The sequence below is a fragment of the Dermacentor andersoni genome, chromosome 1 (assembly GCF_023375885.2).
Source record: "Dermacentor andersoni chromosome 1, qqDerAnde1_hic_scaffold, whole genome shotgun sequence".
Classification (NCBI taxonomy): domain Eukaryota; kingdom Metazoa; phylum Arthropoda; class Arachnida; order Ixodida; family Ixodidae; genus Dermacentor; species Dermacentor andersoni.
The window spans coordinates 118,870,378-118,896,840 of record NC_092814.1 but is presented as its reverse complement, the minus strand read 5'-3'; the positions used below and the strand labels follow the sequence as shown (position 1 = coordinate 118,896,840).

The 26,463-nt window shown below is 49.4% G+C and overlaps 2 protein-coding genes and 1 pseudogene across 10 annotated transcripts in view; 1 reads left to right on the top strand and 2 right to left on the bottom strand.

Moving 5' to 3' along the window:
* The window catches only part of cac (calcium voltage-gated channel subunit cacophony), a 674,132-nt gene that overhangs the window by 189,725 nt on the left and 457,944 nt on the right, over positions 1-26,463 (bottom strand). The window contains exon 1 of one of the 9 annotated variants that reach the window (XM_050193698.3): positions 7,328-7,488. The exons of the other annotated variants lie outside the window; for them this stretch is intronic. The gene's annotated coding sequence lies outside the window, so the exon portion shown is untranslated. Of the gene's footprint in view, positions 1-7,327; positions 7,489-26,463 lie in introns of those variants that run through there. 9 annotated transcript variants of the gene reach the window in all.
* Positions 2,071-4,636, bottom strand: LOC126545740 (uncharacterized). The gene has a single exon (XM_072286796.1). The coding sequence runs from the start codon at positions 4,016-4,018 to the stop codon at positions 2,141-2,143; it is 1,878 nt and encodes a 625-aa protein (XP_072142897.1). The 5' UTR covers positions 4,019-4,636; the 3' UTR covers positions 2,071-2,140.
* On the top strand, positions 23,072-24,953 carry LOC140215442 (uncharacterized; annotated as a pseudogene).

Sequence of the window (26,463 nt, the reverse complement as noted above, 5' to 3'; positions counted from 1 at the left end):
CTGTGGCACCATATTAATGTGGTTGATTTATACGTTCTGTGTACAATCCGCTTATCATTGCACTTGAAAGCACAAGGTACACTTATTTGACATCTAGCATCGAACATTCTTACTTCTTTTTTACTAAGCTTCAGAACTGTACCGTTTGATTTTCATTTCCCCTTGACTGCACTTTCACGCCCTGTCGTTTTCTAAATGGTACGCCGACCCTATAAAACCTACTATCCCAGCTTTTGTCTAGCGCCCCGAACATCTCAGTTGCCGTTACCGAGGGCCCTGCACTTTACTCATAAGAACACTCAGTTACAGTTTCCTTACACTCGCTGTTGTTTCTCAGAATATGTGTCAACCTTTAAGAGCCCATAGTGTTCTGGCTAAATTTTTTTTTTTTGGGGGGGGGGGGGGGGGGGGGAGGAGACTGAAACAAAGTGGTCGACACACTTTTGGAAAGAGTGTGAAATGTTTTTCAATAAATGTTTTATATCCATTGTGAGAGGACGTGCAGAGTAATAAAAGTGTCAGTGTGGTTGAGAAAACAAAAATTTAAGCTCATACCGCACTGCGGAGCAGCCAAATATTTTCTTCGCATCATATGACAATCAGGGGCCCTATAACGCAAGACTACTCCAATGTTTTATTCCGATTTGCTGACGTCAAATTTACGTAACCGCCGACGCAATCATCGGGAGGTGACCCGCAGCGTTGCCTGAACAGCCCAATCAAACGGTCTCCTCGTTTATAAGAGGTCACTTTTGCTTGCTTTCAAAACGAATAACATTGCCTACATTGAGCGGTTTTTCTTATCTGATTGGCTGACAAGAGAAGAGGAGCACGCTAAAGTGGAGAGGGATTCGATGGGGCCGAGCCAGCGCACTAAAATAGATAAGCGGATGAAGAGGTTGGTGTCGGCGTTTGCGATTGGTCCGCTTTCCCTTACTTAGCTTGCGGTGGTTTGTCTGATATCGCGGTGGCGTGCAACGGACAGTTAAAATTGCCGCTAAAACAGATCTTCAGTAAAGAAGCGTTGGCACAGCGATGTCGTATGCGTGCCAAAATGGCTCGATAACGTTATACAGCCACGCAAAATGTTTTATTATACGCAAAGAAACCATGCTCTCCGGCAGGTGCGAGTAGCCAGTGCCTGAGCACTCAGCGGCAGCCATCTTCAATTCCTTTCGGAACGGGGCAGTCTCCGGCTATTTAGAAAAAAATCCGGTTTTCTTCGGCATATTAATGCATCTTTAACGCGTACACGTCACTTTGACGCAATGAATTTTCGCGGTTTTGTGACGTCGAGTGACAGGCAGGTGAAGTGGGTGCAGCTGAAACCTTTTGACCAGTGGCAGAGGGTTAATGGCAAAACGGTGTCGAATCAGAAATAATCTTTTTCTTTTGTTCGGTCGAATCATGCATAATCAGTGTGTACACGTCATATCAGATTGGGAGCTATCGCGGTTTTCGTGACGTCGCGTGAAAGACAGACGAAGTGGGGATGGTTCAAAAAAGTTTTTGACCCATCGCGGAGGGCTTATTGCAGAACTCTAATAGAAAAGTTTGGAATAGATTTACGTTATAGCGCCCCAGGCCTTGTGGGGTCGCAGTAGTATGCGGGTACGTGCACCCGTGCATGGGTTGAGAGAATTATAACTCTCTGATCTTTCTATTCCCCCTTCCCATTTCCTTCTTCCTCCTACTCCCTGCCTCTTACTTTCCTTTCTTTATATTCTCTGTATTCCTTAGAAACATTATTATATGTCACACCAACAAGACAGAACGGCAGCACTGGTTATTATATATGTTTCCTACGGGATATAGTGGACAAAGATGGACTAAACGGACTGGGAAGGCATTCGTAGCTATAACTTTCAGCAGTTCAAAGAAAGTGGCCACCTTCTCTTTTCCGTGGAATTTCCCTTCCTTTTAAGAGTGTAAATCGGCGATAAGTGCAGTTTTCTCCGGACTATATGATGAAAGCTATGCCAAATCATCGTTTTCTGCGCTTTAAGCACTGCAGCGCCGTAAGGCTGCAATGTCTTCCCGGCGTATTCGCGATCTGACGACGCCCGGATGGATGAAAAACGTTCATTCAACGGATTGAGAGTTTGCAGGCCAAACATGGCCCTTTACATAGGTGGAGTCCTTAGTCTGGGACCCCACTGGACGAAGCTGCTACCCGCGCCCGTTGAACTAGAGCCCTTTGGGACTCCAGCGCCGAGCAATTGAGTAGGGCTGCCTCCCATGCCTCTCTAGTGGGGGAAGGGTTGGGGGGAAGGGACGGATTCATCTGACATGCCCACACCATGTGAAAGTTATCGGAGACTTCCCCACAGTGAGGGCATCGTCCATCAACTTTTGGGTCAAAATGTTTTGCTATTGCAGGACACAACAGGGTGTTTGTCTGCAGGCGCCGCAGTGTTCGTTCATCGGCCTTACTCAGGCCCTTAGCAGGGACCGGGAAAAGCCGATGACGTTCGCAATAGTCTGCCAGAATTTCCCTGAACCGCAGAAGCGGTTGTCTAATCTCTGAGCGGGAAGAGTCTGGTTGAGGTGCCCGGTGGGTAAGCGCTCGGGCGGCCGCGTCCGCAGCCTCGTTACCTCTAAGGCCCTGGTGGCCCGGAGTCCAAATAATGCGTTTGGGTGAGGGGTCCGATTCCCTCACGGCTCGCTGTAAAATGCGGTAGGCTAAAGGTGATACCTCGCCCGCCAGGTAGTGCTCACAGGCTCTGCGCGAATCTGTGCTGATTACTTTCGAATTCGGGTCCGAGGCGGCAAGTGCTATAGCAACCTCCTCGGCCTGCGCGGAGTTGAAAGCGCAGTAGGAAAGTCCGTTAACTCGTTGGTCCTGGTGAACTACGGCAGCCGTGTAGAATCCAGTGGGCGACGGCCCTGCCACATCAACGTAGTATACACCCTGCTTTAATCCATATTGGTGTTCGAGAGCCCGAGCGCGCGCCTTTCGTCTGCCTTCATGTGTCTGCGTGTCCATGTTGCGCGGGAGTGGAGGGACCCAGAGCTTGTGACGCCAGAGCTCCGGAAGCCTGCATGTCTCCTCTGGAATGCACTCGTGTTGTATGTGCAAGCGGTCTAGCAAGTGGCGCCCGGACACCGTCTGCGAGAGTCGCGTGTACTGGTTCACAAGGTGGGCCTCCTTTAACTCCTGGTAGGAGTTAAGCACACCTAGAGCCAACAACTTAGCTTTGCCGGTAGCCACCGGGAGGTCCAAAGCTCGCTTTGTAACCTTCCTTATGATGGCGTCGATGCGTTCATGGTGTTTCTTTGTAGTTCGAAGGTAGGGTACGGAGTATAGGATCCTGCTGGTTACGAAGGCATGGGCGAGCCGAAGCGCGTCCCTGCCCCGCAACCCGCCGCGTTTGTTGGAAACGTGGTGGATCATACGTCCGACCTGTTCGCCTATGCGTTTGAGTTTGTCGATAGTGGATTCCGGGCTGAGTCTGTGATGGATGAACAGACCCAGGATCCGGATCTCCTCGACCTCTCTAATGGGACCTCCCATCAGAAAGAGACGCAAACTCGTGTTGCCTTTGGGATTGGTTTTAATGTGAAGAAGTTCCGATTTCGCAGGAGCGCATTGGAGACCACAGTGGATAGCATAGCTATCGACGATGGAGGCGGCCCGCTGGAGGCGGTCCTCCATTTCCCCAACGCTCCCTTCGGTAGTCCAAATTGTTATGTCATCCGCGTAAAGTGCGTGTTGGATGCCTTCCACCCGGGCCAATTGTTGTGGAAGCTGCATCATGGCAATGTTGAAAAGGAGTGGCGACAAGACCGCTCCTTGGGGAGTGCCCCGTGTGCCCATGGTGTATGGGCCATATTCCTCGTCCTCGATCTTAAGGAGGGCCTGACGCTTCGAGAGGAAATCTCTGACGTAGGCGAATGCCTTGTGCCCGCAATCCGTGGTGCTCAGGTTTGCCAGGATGCTGCCGTGACGAACGTTGTCAAAGGCCCCCCTAAGATCGAGTCTATTTGACATTACGTGGTGGCCGCGCCGCAATCCCATGGAGCCGAAATGGGTTTGATGCGGTGGCCAATCAAAGAGGCTAACCTCACGGTACGCGTTTCGCTCCTTGATAACTTCGCGGTAACGGGGCGTCGTGGAACAGACGCGCCGAAGCCTCTCGACGCAATGCCAAAATACTTCGTAAATATACCCTACGAAGCTGCTGCTTAAGAAATGCGGTACCTGACAAGGATATCGCTGTATGAAAAAAAAAAAAATGAAAACAGAAGACAGTGATCTGGGTGCGCATTCACAAAACCTCTCTTATGGTAAATGACATCCATGATTGGCCATCGATGCAGCGACTGTCTTGTTATCACGGTTATCGCTAGCATGGGTAAAGAGTGCCAGAGCGCCAGCCAATAAAGGAACTCTGTTTTGTAATACAAGCTTTGCGAATATCGACCATGGTAGTGCGTTAAGACAGCCTATAACGATTCTGGTCTATAACTAAGTCACTATACGCTGTTTTTACAGTGCAAACGTACTGTAATATCTTGTTAGGTAGATAATATTTTGCAACATATTGTGCCTCAAGCGCCGGCTCATCATGTAAGACCGCTTCAGACGCAGCGTCGGTCTCAGATGCTGAATCGGCTAACTTGTGCTGTTGCATGTCTTTACGTCATAACTCGCTAAACGTGCCTGAAAGTTGTGGTTGCTTGCAGATTTCGAACAACATCCCGCAGTAGTTCGTCACTGAATTGCTTAAAAGTGCACTGGCTTCCTCCAACAAAGAAACAAAAGGCGCATCTAAGGTTTATACTTCGCCACTCTTGCTCTTAAAAAATGATGGCTACATCCACTAAGAAACAGCACCTTAAACAGGCCCATTTGGAACAAGTCACGATTGAACTGTGTGTTTGGGTGACGCCGAGCGTAAAAAGGAAATAAGACAAAACACCTCGTAGAAGCTAAAAAAATAAAAAACGCGAGAACGTACCACATTCAGCGCGTTGCCAAAGGCTTTCTGTGAGCATCCAACGTCCCGATTATCTCAACCGATATCAGAGACTTGCGAAGTTTATTCCTATTTCTTCGATTAGACAAGCACTTTCGATATAACGGAGCTAGACACAAGAACATGTTTCGCAGATTATTTCTGTTCACTTTGTTTAATATGCGAGGCTGTAGGCAGTACATAGCAAAGTAGAACCTCCACGTCGAATACAGCATGTTTTAACGTGCCCGATGACATTATTTAGCACTTGTCAGAGCATATGTTAAGTAACGTCATTCAGATCACGAAAAATTGCTGTATTACAGACTCACGATAATGACGCCCGAAATAAGGGTAATCGTTACTGCATGTTCTACCCCAAACCAAACACTCAGGTTAGACCATTTGCGGATCGGCCATTTGCGTATACAGCGAAAGATCCGCTAGCTGGCTTTGTTTGTTCAGTCGCGTTAGAGCTCACTAGGCTAGATGAAGATCGAGGCATTTGTAAATATCGCTAATGTACAAACATGACATGCAGACGCAACATTGTCGGGGTTGTTTCGCTTATGAGCTGTCCGACTGCTACACTCAACCGGATACTCCATCGATAAATTGGAAAGCAAAATGCTCTGTGGGTTTCGAGATTGAACGACATCACCATAAATAAATTAGATTTCACTCAATTTTCTTGTCCACAATGCTACATATATTCGTTTGCAGCGTTCAGATCTGTAGGTTCTAAGGACGCGTACGGAGATGGGAACAGCAAAACATTGCTGCTTACCGCGTTTCTAAAAAAAACAAAAAGAATGACAAAAAATCGCATACAACATACTTTCTTTCCCAGCCTAGGGATGTGTTGCTAAAAAAGGAAGTGTTGGCCTTCAAATGCACAAAGCGGACAGGAATAGAGCAGATGCATTCAAAGGTAAACAGAGAGAGGAGGGTCGCGAAGTAGCAGTAAATGGATGAGAAGAGCTAAGTACAAAATAAGTCTTATTGCACGAATGAAATTTAGGATGGAAAGCGCCCCTCATTAGGCAGCTGCGTTAATACCTTGGGGGGGGGGGGGGGGGGGGCTCCGCCAGCTTAATTTATGGGCTGCTTGCGTCTAGGCGCTGACAAACAACAGAATGTTGGAGCGGCTATGAAGGAACGCTCACGTTGTTTAGCTCGAATGAAAACAATCAAGTCTTCATCAATACGCTACGTTCTACCGTACAAAGTGTCGCACCTTAAAAATCACGTCTGTTAACAGAAGTATCCAAAGAGCAAAGTCGGCCACAGTCAATAAATCTGTTGGCTGGCAACAGTAGGTTAAATGAGCAGCGCTCGACTGAAAACACAATTATCACGAGGAAGGTTTCTCGGCACTCTGGGTTTTGCATTTTTTTTCCTGGATTGGTAATGTCAGTTCAAGCACTGACAAGAAGTGGCGAAGATTGCAAATATCAATATATACAAACAACAGCACTACGTGAACCTTAAAGGAGCTAGAGTGATGTTACTTACAACGTTGTCGTAGAAGCCGTTTGAATGCAATTGTTCAGTCTTGCCGGATTGTGGATTCGATATACAACTCTATATTTTCCATCAGCGTTGCTAATCACCTGTTAATAGTTAACATGCTTAGGAAAGTGGTCATGCACATCGGAATACACCCGAACTATTCAGAAAACACGCCATTTTGCATGCTTGTTGATAACAAACACCGTGGGTAGCAATAATTGAACTGTTTATGTTTGCGCACTCAGGATTTCGTTCTTATTGTAAGAGAAACATTCGTATATCAGGCGGCAGCGGGCGCACACACTGTTCATTCATGTAGTTTATTATGTTTATGTACAGCCGGCTATTAAAGCTACCGAGTGCCCAGAATCCAAACACAGGAACTTCCGGCCGCTTTTGATCTATCGGTCCGGTCCGTTAGTGCCGCACTGCCTTTCGGTGCGTCCGTGATTGCGCAGGGTTCCCGCCCACTTTAGGTCAGAGCACGCAACGAACGCTCCGGGGCACCGAATCTGGGGTGACGTCGCGACCCTCGAGGGCTTCACGCGCGAAGACCTCGCCGGCGTGTGCATGGTAGTCGCACCAGGGTGATCTTGTGGCGAGCACTCTGGCGCGGGACCGATTAGCGCGGTGCGCGCGCGCAGGGAGAGGCGTGACGGCGCGCGGAGGTCGGGGAGCCGCGGAGGCTCGCGCGGAGCCTCGGGGTCCTCGGGGGAAACTCCGCGTCCCCGTAGGTCGTTTGGGGCCCCTCCGGCTGGGGCCGGCCCGCTGAGCATGGCCGTCAGGGAAGCGCCATGTTCAAGATGGAGGCTGGTCGCGGATCGATGCGCGGTTGGGGTAACGGGTTTTTCCTTTACCTCTACGCCGCTGGTGGCCATGGTTTCCCTGTTGCGTGGGGTCCTACTGGCGGCTCTCCGGCGGCTCCTGCGGGGCCCGGCTGGCCCGCGGCGGCGCACGCTCAGTGGCAGGCGGCCCCTTCTGGCGCAGCTCGTGCAGCTCGCGAGCACCGCGGCCTCTGCGCGCCCAGCGCCGGCTGCGCGCACCCAACGCAGGCGGCGCTGCCGCAGCCGCCGCGCCCCAGCGCCGCGGAACGCCGCCGCCAGTCCGGCCCACGCAGGGGCGCCGCGCGGCCGCACGACGCGGCGCCTCGCGACGTGCGGCCGCGTGTCTCGGCGCACGCGGTGCGGCGTTTTTCGAATCGGCCGGCGCTCCGCGGCGCGCAGTGGCGCAGGCCGCCGATTCTCGGAAAGCTCTGGCGAAGTGGACGAGCCCCCGGCCGCATGAGCGCAGCTTTGGATCCGACGAGACTTTGACAAGTCGTCGTCTCGCGACAGAACGCTCGTAACGATGTTTTCTGCATGGCTGACGTTCAGCTTGGAAGCTCAATTTTCGGTGTCCCAATGTCTAGTTTTGTGACTATAGGTAACGGCAAGTCTCTATTGAGCAGCTACACGAAAACGCACCGCCATGAGTAGCTGTGAACAGCTTTTGGTCGGCCAAAAGGCAGAGTGATGGAATGCCAGCACGCATCACGGTACACACTCTGTACGCGCGTACATTTTTGGCTAGAATACGCTTTATTTCCCACGTCTTCGAGAGATAAGTGTAACAATGATAATAATAATAAAAACTTTACGCTCCATCAGGAAAACGATAGCGCAGAGAGAGAGCTAGGATTGTTTTTACTAACTTGCTCCTCAAAGAAAATCATCCATTTTTTTTAAATTTCCGAACCAAGGGACGCAACAAATTGCCGCTTCACACGCTTCACTTTCGCCGCTTAATAGTTAATGTAGGCACTGACCTAGGCCTAGAGATATTTTCAAAACTGAATTCAATGATCCGCAGAGCCCACTTGTTCGTGCACTTTGGACGTATAAAGCAATTTAAGCTGCGTTCGCTGTACTTTAGAATGCAACAAACACAATGTTTGTGTCTTTAATTTAAAACCTGCGAAAATTGGACACCTCAGTAGAAGGTTGAACGTGTTGGTAACGCATGCTTTCTTTAGACTATAAAAAGAAAGAAAGATTGCGATAGCTTGGCTATTACTTACTTCGATAGGTGCAATATCATAAAATGCTGCCAAAAGCGCAGTAACATTCACAACCAAGATATTAGACAGGTAAACCCCCACACGTAAAAGGAGCTCGATATGCAGGAAATTGGTGACAGAAATGCAATTATGCCGTAAGCCACAATGTGTGGCTGATATTACTGCCACCAAAGAAACGTTGAAGAAAAAAAACCACCTCAAAGAAAACCTATTGAAGTTAGAAGGAGGACGCAAGGCTGTGAGCCGAATTATATTATTGAAGCGGCCTGTACAGGTTCAATTATTAGCTTGCCTTTGTTTACTTTGTGTCATTTTTAATTTTTCATGCTACTGAACAGTTATTCATATCCGCCACCTGAACATTTGGTTGGTTTGTATGTTTTCTTTTACTGATGGCGCACACCCAATTTTAAAGATTGGTTAATAATCAGGTAGCATTAGAAAAGACGTTTAGTTCTCATCGAAGATGAGGGAAATCAACAACTCCGACTTTAAATTGTTATTATTGTTTTCGATAATGCACTTGCATAACCATTTTCTCCTGCAATGCGCTTTCTTTGCAACATAAGTAATGATGCCGTGAAGTACCCTTCTAGAAATCTTTGCACTACAGGAGTGCGCAAATATTCGAAATTTTGAATACGAATCGAAGAGCGCCAGCTATTCGATCCATATGCGATCCAATAATTCGCTAATCGAAGTTGTCGAATATTGCTTTCGAATATGTATGAGAGATAAAGGGACTTATGATGACTGTCGACTCTAGTGGATTATGATTCAGGCAATGTAGCGACACACCGTATTGCCAACGCTGGAACGCGTCATGCATGAGGCGTGTACTGCAGCCGGGCTCCTATTTCACGCTGGAAGGATGGATGGTATGAGCGTCCCCTTTAGAACTGAGTGGTGGGTTGCGCCACCAAGGTTTTGTTTCTATTTTGTCTGGTGACCTACCTATATTTTGGGGGAAAAAAGAAACAGACAGACACACAGATACGCACGCACCCACTCACCCACCCACCCACCCACCCACCCACACACACAGACACACACACACACACACACACACACACACACACACACACACACACACACACACACACACACACACACACACACACACACACGCACACACACACACACACCCCACCCACACACACAAAGAATTTCCAGCATCAAACTTTCTGAACCACTACTAAGAACTTTGTTTTTGTACGCCTCCGTTGTTTGTGGTCTCCCTACTTTTCTGTCAACAAACCTCCAATCGCCTTTTACTAATCTCTATCACTGAACCCAAGGGCTTCAAGGAGGCCAAAGGAGCCTAAACAGACAGCCGCGTAGATATCTTCGCTGTCTAACAGAACGTGTTTCATCGCTTCCCTAGCTTTATCGCAGCAAGCACATGCTTCTTCTTCCTTGGTGTACCACGCTTTCCTCTAGATACTTGCGCCATTTAGCGGCGGGCGCACGAAGCCCCACTCATTTTGCGTGGCCTCCGAGATTGCGCAGGTGACACGACGGTACGTGCTAACGATGTGAATTAATCCCACGCTCCCCGCAGGCATTCGTGTCACAGTGCTAAAGTGTCGGGCTGTTGTGCTTGAAGGAATTGTGCGTCAAGGGCACCGTGTCGCAGAAAATCCAGCGTGAACATGTCGTTTCGGGAATAATAATTCCGAACAACGCATACGCAAACATGCAGGCACTCCGTGTAGAGCAATGAACTTACTGAACTAATTGAATTTGTCAAAGTAAAATGCATCACAAAAATCGTGACTCAAACACAAACCCCTTTTAAGGCGATATCGTTTTCCAGATGCCTTTTGAGGTCTGTCTTAGGGCCGATTTACGCTCGAGCCGCCTATCGCCGCAAGCCGCACCGCACGCGTGCGGTCGCGCGAAAGATTGCCCGTATCAAACACTTGTGCACAAATTTCGGTTTACAATGTGTAAGGTATACACTGTGCACACAGTGTAAATGGTAATTTGTGCACAAGTGCTGGATACGTGCAATTTTTCCCGCGACCGCACGCGTGCGGTGCGGCTTGCGGCGATAGGCGGCTCGAGCATAAATCGCGCCTTAGCAGGAGCTGCGCGGCCTCCTGGTTTCCTTGCACAGCATCAAAAAAAAAAAAAGGGGGGGGGGGAACCACAAAGCTCGCCCCTTCGTGCATAGCGTTCGCTGCCAGTATTTCCCAGTAAACATTACGGTTACATAAGCTGCAGTTGCTGGGAAGCATGAGAAGCACTCAGGGATATTTGAATGCTATGGCGTTCCGCTCTTAAAGGCGAAGCTTAAGCGTCCGCCAAATTTTAAAGTATTTCTTATTTCTTTTTATTGAAGAGAAAGTGGCCGTGAAGGGGTTAGATAGATAGATAGATAGATAGATAGATAGATAGATAGATAGATAGATAGATAGATAGATAGATAGATAGATAGATAGATAGATAGATAGATAGATAGATAGATAGATAGATAGATAGATAGATAGACGGACGGACGGACGGACGGACGGACGGACGGACGGACGGACGGACGGACGGACAGACAGATAGATAGATAGATAGATAGATAGATAGATAGATAGATAGATAGATAGATAGATAGATAGATACAACGTGGCTGAAGTAGGCTAAGTATGCTAATCGCATTAAAGACACTTATTGGAGGCTGGAAGTGAGACAGAACGATGGGTGTGAGGACGCTCCCGAATGATTATACTGCAAGATAGTTACGATCGCTGCTCAGGGGGCACCCGTATCTGAGTGAGCTCACAGGGCAGATAACTCCTGCTCAGTAATTTTTAGGCATAAAATAAGAATGGCTCGCTTTCAGGCAGCATATGTAAAAATTAGTTCCGACTTACTATATGGCCAGTCTCACCATGTTTGTTTCCGTTTAAACCAATGGGCGTTGCTGTGTTATCACACTGCTCTCCTTCAGCAAACACAGCAGTGCACGTGCGCCTTTCACTGTTACTGCCGAACTACTTATGTTACTGCTATTGACCGCTTCGATAGCCACCAGAATAATACGTGCAGCGCAGTCCTTCGCTTTGCCGAAGCTGAGTTACTTTTCTTCCCGCAACCAAAAAACGCAACCATCGCATGCAACAGCATGTACCTGTCATTTATTCCTGGAATGGCAAAGGCTTCAAGGTCAGAAATACACTGACAGAAAGGCACGCGGTCGACAAGGGCTATATCCCACTCCGCTCTTCGAAATATCGTATGTGCTAAGCTTTTTCTGGAGCCCTCGAAATCATTGAAAGTCAAGGCAGCTTGGAGGACAAGACGAATTCAATTGGCAGTTGGGGAGTGGTGGAAATGGGCTGAGCGCGTAGGAGAATACCGGAAATGTTTTCAAGGTCATTGTTCACCACAATGACTTTGGAACTGCTAGTCACCGCTGTTAAAGTTACCACTGCTAGTTACCGAAAAGTTAAAAATACCACCCATAAAATACATAAAACCAAAAGTCATCCAGTTGAATTGAGGCAAGTTATTCAGTTTGTATGCGCGTGATAAACAGAGATGTTAGCCAAATTTCATTACACCTGACTTTTACTGTCTTTAAGATTTTACAATCACCTTTCCGACTTGTGACTTGCTTTATTGAACACACGGGACTTTTCTTGCGTTCTTTTTTCAACTGCCGGAGTTTGGGTGCCAACCCGGCAATCATAAGGATCGGACTATAATGAGACTATTGCCACGGCGCTGACTAATCGCAGACAGCGTTTACGTAAGCGAAGTCGTGAATGTGCGTCCCGCAGGGGCCGCATCTTCAAATGATTTTGTCGTCTTCCATTCTTTTTGACCTTCACCCCTGTGTCTCACTACGCTGCGCCCCCCCTATCGCCAAGATCGGCCACTCACCGCCGGCGCATGATAAGAAACTAGTAGACCAAAAAGAAGTGGGTTGTTCAATACGCGATCGTAGATTTATAATGCAGCACAAGCAGCTTACGGGAACTTGCTGTTTGTGATCACCCGTTATATCTGGAAGGCAATACCACCAGCACAATTTAGCCAAGGTTGCGCACAGACAAGGCCGGCGCACCTACTAACGACCCACAAAAACAAGAACATGAGCAGCGCAGCACGCAACTTTGCAACTATGGTTTGTTTCCTCACTCGAGACTGTTATACACACAGTTCATTGAGTTTGCGCACGTGTTCACGGTGTAATAACGTTGTTATCACGTTAACTGTACTCCTCCACCAGCGGGAACAGCCACCGGGTCTCGAGCACGGAGCAGCCAGCCAAGCAGAAAGCGGGGGCGCATCGGGTGCGAATATTGCCATTCGAAGTCGCCATCTATAAAGCGGCGCAGTTTCAGCGAGGAAGGGGGATGGGGGCGACCGCCCGAAACGTTTGCGGAGTGCCGTACGAGGCATAACACGCGGACCGAGCCACTACTGGCGAGGCCGGATGGCGCGAATCGACCGGCCCGCCAGGCCTCGCGCGCGAACGTCCTTCATCAAACAGAGACACGTCGTCTCCGCCGCGGCGCGCGGACAGAGCAGCAGCAGGCCCAGCCTCCTGGCCAACACCGCCCGCTGCTGGTAGCGCGCCTCATCTGGACTGCCGATCGAAAGGTCCCAAAATATGCGCCCGGACCGCTTCGATCTGCGGGCACGTGCGCGCGTCCCGACGTAGCTCACGCGCGCGCAGCACCCCCCCCCCCCCCCCTACCCTCGCGGGAACGGGCCCGGCCGCTGATCGACAGCAGGTGTGCTCGTCCCGCGCTCGCTAACGAACTGGCCGCAGAATCGCGCGCGCGGACGTGCGGCTGATGGGAGAACACGTCTGCTACCCGCGACGACATCGCGTGCGAGGGGTGCGCCGGCCGCGGTGTGAACCCGACACCGCGGGCACACAAACGAGCTGCATCGCTCCGCGGCCTGCAGTCTTGCTCAGCGCCGACGACGACGTGAAGACGAGTTGTGCACGTGTTCATTCGTGCGCAGTACTAACCGAGAGCCTGCGGTGCCCAACGAGAAATGCCGCTGGGTGCGCGCGCGTTCGAGTGGCACAGGCGCACTTCCGCCCTTGAAGTTCTAAAAAAAAAAAAAAAAAAAAAGGGGGGGCAGCTCTGGCTCAAGAAGGCTTGCGAGAAAAAATATGGTAGAAAAAATTACTCTTTGATTAACCTCGAACTCCTTTAATCATGAGCAAAACGACAATCAAGTTTCGCAACGTGTCCAGTTCGGCTAGTCTTCGTGTCAAGACGGTGAAAACAAAAATGTTTCTTGAAACGAAATTTGTTCTGAAATGAGTGAAAAACACAAGTGAACTGTGATTGTAAAGTAGACAGCATATGGTGAACAGTTGCAAGTTTCGGTCAGTTCTGGGCTACAATTGGCTGGTAATGACTAGTACCTCCTAAAGTACGTCGTCATCATCAACTGTCCGGGCCTGTATGGTAGTTGTAACTCAAATCATTACTGTTTGCATGGCGGCACTCCGGTCGCGGTCCAAGTATGCTAGTCCGCGCTTATTACTAGAAAGGAAGGGAAGAAGGAAAGGCAAGGAGGTTAACCAGACTTTGTCCAGTTTGCTAACCTATCCGTGGGGAGGGGCAGTGAAACAAAGAGAGAGAGAGAGAGAGAAGACATGAGTCGAGATCGCACTTTCATATGCACTGAGCCAGGTGCAGCATATCTAAACTCGGGTCCTCAAGTCTCTCGCCTTCAGGTACTGCAAAAGAGCTCGAATGGCTTTCTGGGCTGATGAGCTGTGAGGCCAGGCTCCCAAGACCGTTGCTTCTGTGAATGGCCTATCGGCCAATCTATTCAAGGCACAGATGGAGAGCGTTTATTATTAAATGTTTACTATACTATTCTGGGTGTCTTACGCAACTCAAAACGGAGTATCGCAATACAGGGTGACCATTTTTAAGTTTTGTGGCATTATTAAGAATAGCCTGTTGCAGATCACATAATTCTAGTCCTCGAGCTGGATTATTCAGAGAGGCGGACATTTATTACACGAGAAATCGAAACATATATTCAACTAATTAGGAAAAATCCACTAATTATACTTTGAGTTAGTTACTTTGCAGCACATATTGTAATTTACGAATTGTAGCGGGTGCGATTACAAGGCGTGGCCACGTGGAATGAATTTCCAGAACGGCGCCAGTTTGGAGATATGCGCCATCAAACCTGCACTAAAAATGCACTGTTGTTCCACTTACTTTTTTTTTAACAGAATGCTTTTTTAGACAATTAAGCACAAAACAGGAACGCCTACGTATTTCGCTCCACACAATGGTAAATAATATCTCGAAACTGGTGTCATCGTGGAGATTCATTTCAAGTGAATACGCCTTGCAAGATCACCGGCTACAATTCGTAAATTGCAATATGTGGCGTAAAGCAATTGATTAGGAAGTTAATTCAAAATATTTTGGTTACTTAGTTGAATATGCGCTTCGCTTTCTCGTTCTAGTAATGTCCGCCTCTTCGAGTAATTCAGCTCAAGGACAAGAATTATGGCATCTGCCATAGGCGATTCTTAAAAATTCCATAAAACCTGAAAAGGATCACACTGTATGTGTGTAAACTGTAGACGTATGACAACAATAATAACAATAGCATATTGTTCGCAGTCGTTTTGAGAAACGCAAAAGTCAAGATGGACTAAGCAAAATTTACATATCATGCATTAGGGCACAACCGTTATTTTAAAGTTGTAAAATGTTTCATGACAGGAAACAACACGAAAAAGAAATATGGCTCGCCCATATTCGAGAGTAGATTTAAGCATGAAATGGCTACCGACAAAGCAGACTGGTTGTATACGGTACTAGCCACAATCTTAAAATGGGTGTAGTGCATGTTCGCAGCCGCACACCCCACCACACCATACGAACCTGTTTTGAACTGAACCTTATTGCAAGCGTCGTCTCGGCCAAACAGCCATCCGCTGCGCGCCGGACGCAGTCGGCTTGGTCACGCAGCGTGGCGCCATCTCTCGAGTCGGCGCCAAACCCGCGCCACGAAACTCACGGACCGCTGGCGTTGCACAGGCAACCCTGTCTGAGCGCCAAAAGACGACAATCATGTGTACGGTGCCCTGTATCTGCCTTTTTAACGTCGCCATTGATGAATAAAACTTCAGCCTACTGGAAGTTACAGCTTGAGGATATTGCGAACAAACATGAGGAAGAACTCGGAAACAATATTTTTTGTAACCTGTTTCGGCAGTAGCTAGCGTATGTAATGCAGTCCTGTACAAAGCGCTGGAAGACGGAAACAGCATTTCTTAAGCTTCGACTGGTTGCCTGGGTGATCTCGTTCTTTTCTCGCAAGTTGCCCTGATGTTCTCGTTTGAGTGCCCGGATAACGGTTCTGGCTATTGGCTCAAAAGGTCATTTCAAGGTCGCTGACAACGGGAGCTAAAAGCATTTCATGTTTAAAGAAAAGTTCAACAGCATGCTACACTCATGTAACACGTGAAGGCGAAAGCCTGCTGCACACATGGTAATGCATTAAGTTATACCATAGGAGGGGTCAGACTTCTTGCAAGACATAACGAGCCACACTGTGAAGTAAACGTATGGCGCTCTAGTTCGACCTCCTCAACGAGACATGCGAGCACTTAATGCACTACCTAAAGGTTCTTTCGTTCTTTCCTTGTTCTTTCGTTGTTTCTTTCATTCTTTCCTTAGTTTCCACTTTCGTTCTATCTTTCTTTCGTTTCTTCATTCATATTCAGCCATTGCATTTTTGCTTGTTTACAGGGGTATGTGCCATTCGTGATGATGATATTTTTTATTTCACTGGAGCAGACGCCGCTTTATTCGGGTATGAGTCATTGCAACGAGTCAAGGCTTTCGCCTTAATAACCTGATGACATCCAGTCACGACGATGAGGAAGTAGATCAGTTTTATGAAGATGTTGAATTAGCGATGAGAAAAGTGCAAACTCGGTATGCAGTAGTAATGGGTAACCTCAGTGCAAAAGTGGGGAAAAAGCAGGCGGGTAAACAGGCAATTGGCAACTACAGCGTCGATTCTAGAGACGCTAGAGGAGAGGTGCTGGTACAATTTGCAGAAAGGAATAAGCTGAGAATAATGAACACCTTTTTCAGGAAGCGTAGCAACAGAAAGTGGACCTGGAAAAGCCTTAATGGTGAAACAAGGAATGAAATTGATTTCATACTTACTGCCGATCCCAGCATAGCGCCGGATCTAGAAGTGATAGGTAAAGTGCAGTGCTCATAGGTTAGTGAGGGCTAAGATTCGCCTCAATTTGAAGAGAGAAATAGGAAAATTGGTCAAGTAGAACCAGATGAACTTAGAGGCAGTAAGGGTAAAAGCAGACAAATCTAGGCTGGTACTTGCAAACAAATTTGCAGGCTTCGAACAGAGAGATGATGATGATAACAAAGAGGTAATGAATGAAACCGTAACGAGGCTGGCTTCAGAGGCAGCAAGTGAAGCGGGAGGCAAGGCGCCAAGGCAACCAGTAGGCAAACTCTCCCAAATAACAAAGTACCTAATAAAGAAACGAGAAAGAATGAAAGTGTCCAACTCAAGAGATAAGATAGAATTCGCAGATCTGTCAAAACTGATCAACAAGGCGAAAATAAGTGATATTCGAAATTATAGCGTGAGAAAGACTGAGGAAGCCGTAAAGAATGGACGCAGCCTGAAATCAGTGAGAAAAAAACTTGGCAAGAATAAACCAAGATGTATGCACTGAAAGATCAGCAATCTCGAAGGCATAATAAATGTAGCAGAAGAATTCTATACTGACCTGTACAGTACCCAGAGGACTCAGGAGAACCACATTCGAATCGATAATGAACAGGATACAGAAACTCCTCCTATAACTAGAGATGAGGGGGGGGGGGGGGGCGTTTCCAGTGCTCGTTCCGCTCGGACGTGTTTTTCCGTAGCTCCGCATTTTCGCCCCGTTTACTGTTTTTTTTTTTTCCGCTACTGGAACTCTGTTGTTTATGAACCGCTTTGGCGGTTCGTAATTACTACTGGCGGCTATCTACAAGGTCCGTCGTCATCTACACACTCCTGCTGCGTCGTCCAACTCAAGTTCTTGCGCGGCTTTGCGAGTGCGAGTGCCCCCGCGGCACTCGCCGCGTCGGCGCGGAGCATCCAAGCTGTTGTCCGCTGCGTCGAAAGATCGGAGCGTTGCCGATGCAACTGCCATCCAAGTCAGGAGCGTCTCCTTCGTGGGGACAAGTGCAACGTGCGAAGGCGGTACCCTGAGCATGGATACCACCAACATGGAGCAGAACAGCCCTGCTGTCGTGGCGCACACCTCAGCCAAGAGAACGAAGGAAGCTACTGGCCTTCCATCGGATGAAAATGTAGCTCCAGCAGCCCCGAAAAGACCTCGCTCATCACAAGGCCTGCCCGCACGACCGACACGCACGTCTCCGGAGTCGCCAACGACATCGTGGTACAAAGTGGTTATCAAGCCTCGTGCTAGATATGACATGTCCAATCTGCACAACCGTATCATTCAAGCGGCCCTGGACGCCTGCCTCGAGACTTCGCGATTTCAAGGTTTTGCTCTACACAAACCCACTAATACGGTCTCAGTATGGGTATCTGCTATGGCACTAGTTTATAAACTCGAAGAACTGCAACAAATACAAGTTTTGGAAGAGTGTGTCCTTCCAGTCCAGGCGTACCTCGCCAGCGGTACCGGTTTAAGACGCTACGTGGTTAATGGCGTTGACCTTGACGAAGAAACCGAGAGGCTCCTGCAGGAACTATCGTGTCCCACACACAAGGTCGTGGCTGCTCGCTACCTAGGCAGCGGTCGTACGTGCCTAATCACGCTTCAAGGTCCTAATTCCCCACCTGAACGTATCCTGTATTACGGCTGCGTACTGCGCCCGCGTCCATTCAAGCCTTCCGTTGTGTACTGCTACTCTTGCTTTAGACAGGGACACATGAAATCATCCTGACCCTACCCACCTAAGGACGACACCATGGAGCCTGAACCATCGGCATCGTTTAGATGCGGCCTATGCCAAACAAACGATCATGACATCACTTCCACGACGTGTCCTACGAAGTTGAAGGCCACTAAGAAGGCTCGACAACGCCATTCTCGACAGCCAGCAAGGACCCCTCGAGATTCATCAATGGAACAAGTCCCTGTGTACAACCGTTACGCCGTTCTGGCCTCGCTGGAAGAGGACGCTAGCCAGGTGACAAAAGCAAGTACAGCGACAAGTGATGCTGCCACTCGTACCTATAGCGCAGCTGTTAGGTCGTCCACTTCACGACCACAACGGGCATCACAATCGATAGAAGACACGCCGCTTCCTTTGGCAGACGAAGAGTTCGAGATCGACGTTTGCCTGGCCAACCTTGAAAAGGAAATCCAACGTCTCAAGGAACGCCGTACAGTGCTCCGGCGTCGTCGTGACGGAGCGCGGCCGTCGCATTCGTCGTCGACGTCTAGTCCTGCTCATATGGCTAACCTGGCATCTGTGTCGAAGCCTCTTTCACCCCAAGAACTCCTGCGCTCCCCTTGCGCAACAGCTCCGGCATCTCACCTCGATTCTACTGGCCAAACTAAATCTATGATGGCTGCTACGTCTTCAAGTGTGCCAGAAGGCATCTTACAGTGGAACTGTCGCGGCTTCGCGGGGAAGGTCGGAGAGCTGCGTCAGCGTCTCAGATATGGGAAGCTGCGTGTTTGTGCTCTACTGCTTCAAGAAGCAGTAGAGCCCATATTCCAGGATTTGTGGCATACTCATCGCCTTCAATGTTGGATCGCAGGAGTGCTACGCCCTATGTCCCTCCAGGAAAGGCTGAAGCGTATGTAAGATGCACTCTTCATTAGACTCGCGTTGATCTTTCCCGGTGGTGTACTTTATGGCAAGAAGTCGTGGCCGTATTGGTTCGTCTCGAAAGCACGGACGTTATCATCGTTTGGTACTATGCCCGCTCCTACAGCGGTCGTGCGGCTCGGTTGTGTCTCGGCTGGTTGGCGCACCTACGACGGAAACATCCTGGTTGCCCCATTATGATAGCAGGAGATTTTAACGCGCCCCGCATCACATGTGGATAGGCTATTTCCAGTGCGCGTGGTACATGTGCGCTGGACACATTTATGGACGCCCAATTCACTCTGCTTAATGATGTGTCAGTGCCTACTCGTCGGCGTGACCACCCTCGCGCGCCGCCACACTCACCGGACTTATCTTGGTGGCTAGGAAGGACGACCGTCTCGTGGTCATGTGAACCCGATTGCTGGGGTAGCGACCATCATCCGATTCACCTTGGCTTATCTTCGGGCGGAACAGGCCGCCTCCGCCGACTATGTCGAGTGGTGGACTGGGATCAATACAGGGCGGTATCAGAAAGCAATGTATCCAACTCCATGCTGGACCCGGCCCATTGTCTTAAGGCGGCATTAGTTGAGGCGACACGTACGTCGTGGGCTGATGTATCGCGAACCGCTCCTGATTTGCAACTTCTGCGTTTCTGGGCGTCGCGCCAATAAGCAGAACTTGCATCAGAAAGTGACCCTGCATCAAATACCCTTCGCTTAGAGGCCCAACGCCTTACTGCAATAGCTCGGCGCCATGAACACCGATTAGAACGTGGCCGCTGGATGGACTGCATGGTGCTCTTCTTTCGGACCTTCGTCGTCCAATGCCTCCATTTGGCGCACCTTCCGAGTAATGGAACGTGGTCGGCGCCCTCCAGAGCCCGCAGCCTGCGCCCTATTGGCATCGGGCCAGACACCAGCAGTATTCGCAGAAACTGTCGCCCACACCTTTTTTCCGGCTTTGGACACAGCATCGCCTCCCTTCGTTGCTCAAAACTGCCTTCCCGCGGTCGCAGGCACGCCGCCTACGCTCTCCGACATCGAGGGTATACAAGCTGCCTTCACTATGGCGGAATTTTTAGCGGCAATAGACCTGTCGAAGCCATGCAAGGCACCAGGACCGGATGGCATACCGTATGAACTTTATAAAAACACGGAAGGCAAGGTTCTCGAAGTGCTGTTGGGGGCCATAAACGAAGCTTGGGCTACAGGAGTCATTCCCGATTCTTGGCGGCATGCAGAAACGGTCCTTATTCCCAAACCCGGAAAACCCCAAGATGATATCGCTCATATGCGCCCAATAGCACTAACCTCAACGTCAGGCAAGCTGATGGAGCGTATGCTCGCGACACGTATTACATGGTGGCTCGAGCGGTACTCATGGTTTCATCCTGACCAAATCGGGTTCCGTGCTCATCTAGGCGCAGAGGATGGCCTTGCGTACCTATCTTCTATGGTTCTCATCGGAGTCCGCTCCCGAAGAATTCGCACGATTCTGGCAATGGATATTCGTAAAGCGTACGACCATGTGAGTCATGAAGCAATTCTCGGAATTCTCCATTGGCTTCAGTTCCCTAGCCGTGTCTGCACATTCGTCGAAGCCTTCCTGTGCGCTCGCACCTTCTCCATTCGCCTGGCTGGCCAAGCAGTAGGTCAGTTCGTCGCACATCGGGGTGTCCCACAAGGATCTGTGCTCGCACCAGTCCTTTTCAATATTGCTCTCCTTCCACTAGCTTGGAAGCTAGCCACGATACATAACGCACAGTGCATAATGTACGCAGATGACATCACTGTCTGGTCAGTTGATCCTTAAATCTGCCACCAAGAAGAAGCGCTCCAAGAGGCCCTAAACATGACGCACAACTGGTGTGCTCAGATAGGCCTTGACATTTCCAAGGACAAGACGACGTACATGTCAGTAGCGAACAAGTATGGGCGCCGTCTACTGGCACTCCGGCCTCTTCAGTTAACTCAGCAACCATTACACGAGGCTTCAACTCTGCGTGTACTCGGCCTTGAAATGGATTCCTGGAAATGGAATAACAGTCGATTTAATCAAAGATGGAGGAGACATAATGCTTGAAAAACTGGCGGCTCTCTATACGAAATGTCTATCAACTGCAAGGGTCCCCAAAAACTGGAAGAATGCAAATATTCTACTAATCCACAAAAAGGGAGGCATTAAAGAACTGAAAAATTAGAGGCCCATTAGCTTACTCCCAGTATTATATAAAATATTTACCAAAATAATCTCCAATAGGATAAGGGCAACACTGGACTTTAGTCAACCAAGGGAACAGGCTGTCTTCAGGAAGGGATTCTGTACAGTGGATCACATCCATGTCATTAATAAGGTAATCGAGAAACCCGCAGAGTACAATAAGCCTCTCTATATGGCTTTCATAGATTACGGAAACGTATTTGATTCAGTAGAGATACCAGTAGTCATAGAGGCATGGCGTAATGAAGGAGTACAGACCGCTTACGTAAATACCTTGGAAAATATCTACAGAGATTCCACAGCCAACTTAATTATACACAATAAAAGGAGGAAGATATCTATAAAGAAAGGACTCAGACAAGGAGACACAATCTCTCCAATGCTATTCAGTGCATGCTTGGAAGAAATATTCAAGCTGTTAAACTGGGAAGGTTTAGGACTAAGGATCGACGGCGAATACCTCAGCAACCTTCGGTTTGTCGATGACACTTTCTATTCAGCAACACTGCAGACGAGTTACAACAAATGATTGAGGACCTTAACAGAGAGAGTGTAAGAGTGGGGATGAAGATTAATATGCAGAAGACAAAGGTAATGATGAATAACCGGGCAAAGGAACAAGAATTCAGGATCGTCAGTCATCCTCTAGAGTCTGTGAAGGAGTGCGTTTACCTAGGTCAACTAATCACAGGGAACCCTGAGCATGAGAAGGAAATTTACAGAAGAATAAAAATGGGTTGGATCGCATACAGCAGACATCGTGAGCTCCTGACTGTAAGCTTACCGTTATCATTGAAAAGGAAGGTATACAATCAGTGCATTTTACCGGTGCGGACATATGGGGCAGAGACTTGGAGATTGACAAAGAAGCTTGAGAACAAGTTAAGGATTGCGCAAAGTGCAATGGAACGAAGAATGCTAGGCATAACTTAAGAGACAGAAAGAGACCAGTTTGGATCAGAGAGCAAATGGGTATAGACGACATTCTAATTGACATAAAGAGAAAAAAATAGTGCTGGGCAGGTCACGTAATGCGCCGGTTAGATAACCGTTGGACCATTAGGGTTACAAAATGGGTACCAAGAGAAGGGAAGCGCAATAGAGGACGACAGAAGACTAGGTGGTGCGACGAAATTAGGAAATTTGCGGGTGCTGACGGAAAGAGATGACGGAAAATTATTTCCACCACCACTGCCGGCTTTCGAAGAAGACGTTTTGCAGGCGACGCGACGAACTGGAGGAGACTCGGGTACAAGCGTACCAGTGGCCATTCCATGGAGAGGAAGGAATTGCGCGCTATACAGTTCATCGCCACGGGCTTGCAGCTTCCAGAGGTCTGTCGAAAGCCAAATGTTAATCGGAATGGCCTAGATCGCTGTTGCCGACATTGTCCACGAAGTTTCTCTCACAAAAACAAGGCAATCCTGGGGCTCGACCTAAAGAGTGTCTTCGATAAGGTGAAACACTCGGCGATTCTGTCTCAAGTATCCAAGCTCAACATGGGCGAAAGATCCTATAACTTCATAAAGGACTTCATCACAGACAGGACAGCCGAGCTACGAGCAGGCGACCTACAGACACAAGAGAAGAAGCTCGGGAGCACCGGCAGACTGCAGGGATCGGTCATTTTGCCGATGCTGTTCAACCTGGTAATGATCGGAGTGGCCGAAAAGCTCGCGCACATCGAATACATCAGGCACACCATCTACGCGGACGACATCACGCTGTGGGTGACCGGCGGCAGCGACGCCAACATCGAGGACGCGATGCAAGCCGCCGTCGACGCGATAAAATACCAGCCGGAAGGCACCGGACAGAGATGTTCGCCGAGCAAATCGGAGCTTCTCGTACTCCCACCTATCAACAACGGAAGAGGCAAGACCAGACAACGCGAATACGAAAAAAATAGAATCGTGACCAAATCCGGCAACGTGGTCCCCGAGGTCGTCAAAATCAGGATCCTAGGCATGGTCATCGAAAAGCAACGAAAAAACGGCGAAACCATCTCCCGTCTCACGGCAAAGGCGGCCAACGCGCTTCGACTCCTCAAATGAGTCACTTGCCGGAAGGCTGGTATGAGAGAGGAGAGCCTAATTAGGCTTGTCCAATCCTTCATCATCAGCCACGTCGTGTACTTTGCAGCCTACCACAGATGGCTGCAACACGAACGCAACAAAATCAACGAAATCATCAGAAGAGCGTACAAGACGGCGCTGAGCCTGTTCGAGTCCACGAGCACGAACCGCTTCTGACAACTCGGGATACACAACACTCTCGAAGAAATAGTCGAAGCGCAACGGACCTCTCAATTGGAGCGCCTGTCCACGACCAAAGCCGGGAGGAAGATACTGAACGACCTGGGAATAGGACGCTCGAAGGAGGCGGAGATGAAGCTCCCCGTCTCCGAAGAGGTCCGACGGCAGACCAGAATCGACCCCATACCCAAGAACATGAATCCCGAGTTCTACAAGGGAACTAGAGCGGCGTGGGCCAAGGCTCTCATCGACCAGCATGCCAACGACGAACACGCGCGGTACATGGACGCGGCCGAATACTAACGACTAACGGACACGGCCGAATACTATGACGACCGCTGCCTTCGCAGCGGTCGTCATAGAGGCGTCAACCGGCGCCACGAGGACGGCAGCGAGCGTGAGAAGCGCCGGAGCGGAACAAGCGGAGGAGGTAGCCATCGCCCTGGCCATCGCCGACGGAGACTGCTACACGGTGCTGAGTGACTCGAGACAGGCGGTGCAAAACTTCGCCAAAGGCCAAATCTGCAGGGAGGCCGAGCGCGTACTGCGAGCGGCCAAACTACAAGACGGAAAAGTAAGAATCAAGTGGTTCCCGGCGCACGCGGGCGACGTGTCGGAACTTAATGAGAGCCACAATGAGACGGCACACGCAGCGGCGCGAGCGCTGCTGGCGACAGACAGTCCGACGTGGTTCGAAGCCAAGGACCGCATGGCGGACTACAACGACATCACGAACGCCCACCGCCTGGCTCGCAGGACTCTCCCACCCCCGCATCCGAGGCTGAGTCGAGCGGAGGCGGGACTACTGAGACAGCTCCATACCAGATCGCTACCGAGTCCGGGACTGATTCATCGCATGTACCCCGAGACATACTCGACCGATAAGTGCAGGGTCTGCCGGAGGGAAAAGGCAGATTACACGCACATCTTGTGGGACTGCATCAAAAATCCAGAGGAAGCAAGATCAAGAACGATCCCACCGCGGCTCGAAGCAGCCGCGAAGAGCTACGACCAAGACCAACAGCTCTGGGCCGTCCAGCAGGTCCTCGGGGCGCCCGAAAGGCAGGGAACCAGCGAGCCGGTAACGGCGAGCAGAGACCTGCGCCGAGTAACGGCAACCTCGTAGATGACGTAGGCCCTCGTCGGGGAGCGCGAGCGCCCAACTGCAGGCACAAATAAAGTTTGTTCCAATCCGATCCAATCCCGCAATTACTTTGTTGGCCGGTAGAAAGCCTGGGTCAGCTTTCCTCTGACCCCCGCTGTCAAAGCCAATGCCAAGGAGATATTTGCATGACGAGATCGTATTCCCCGTGCTGTCGCTAGCGTTTATAGCTCGCAGATCGCCATCCAGCAGCCAGAACGGTTCACCCCAGGCAGCTCCAGTGCTTCCATTGTTCGGTTGATAAGACTGCAGGGTCAGGACGGGAAGAGTGTGGAGATCTCGTATTTGGCTGCCTTGTTTAGTCTTGTTCGGGAGTGCCGTACTTCCGTTTACTATGTCACAGTACAGAGCGCGCCGTCGGCACCATGCTCTTCAACTTTACTCGGCGCAGGCAATGCAGGGCCCCTATATTGTAATGCTCAATTTCAAGTTCCGTTGTTTCAATGACGCGACGCGGGGTGAGGCAGATCGCAGCGATAACGGCAGTGCGGAGGCGTGCGAGTCGTGTCCGAGCCGATGAAAAAAAAAGAAAGAAAATGAACATGAACAGTGAGTAAAGGTGGCCCTAAGAGCCAGTACACGGTTCTGCTGCACTCGCTACTAAGGAGGTGGCAGTGTATGCCTGGTGCCTGCATTGTGCAAGGTCCTGGTAGCAGACGACATAGCGCTCGCTCTACCAACTTAGTTACGCTTGCGATACCACCTGTCGGCTGAGAATAGAAGAGAATGACATTAATAAATTCAAGCATGGCGTAAACGCCCGGCACCGCACGTTTATACTTTAAAACTTGCCAGATAATATTTAACTTATATTTTAGATTTAATGAGCAAGGAGAAACATTACGCAGTTATTCGACAAGCACGCAATATGATGACGTGAACTTCACAGTTGGCACCCTCTCGTGTATTTGAAGCGGCCCATTTAGTGACGCAAGCGGCGAAAGTGAACCGTTCGCTTTCCGAACCTATATAAGATTCCGCCCCTGGTCGCAAAGAAGTGACTGGCAGCTTCCGGCACCCAGCGTAGGCCAGACAGCCACGTCGGCGACTTCGTTTCGAAGGTGGTAAAAGATCGGGGCCGCAAATAATGCTTTGCAAGCCGCCGAGGAAAGCCGATTGAAACGCTCTTGTTCGCTGCTTTGCTGACAATATGCGGGTGTCGTTCATTGGAAAACCACTTGAGAGCACTCCAGTTCAGGCGTACAAATACGCAGTGACGTTATTTTTCCATATTTCGTGGGCTTTGCTCACTGTCCAGAAGATATAGAGGTAAATAAAGTACACGATGTATTTTTTCCTTTCTTCTTATTTTTTCCTGGACGCGCTCTGCAACTGTTCAAGCAGTAATTGTGCCTTAACATGTTTAAGATGACTTAAAGTCTACCAAATTCATACTAGCTATCTAACAACCTGTAGAAGAAGACTATTATAACCTACAAAACACGAGAAGAGCGTACCATTATCTTCCGTCTAC

Excerpts from the sequence above, each read along its gene's own strand:
- LOC126545740 (XM_072286796.1), bottom strand. The coding sequence starts at position 4,018 with ATGGGATTGCGGCGCGGCCACCACGTAATGTCAAATAGACTCGATCTT.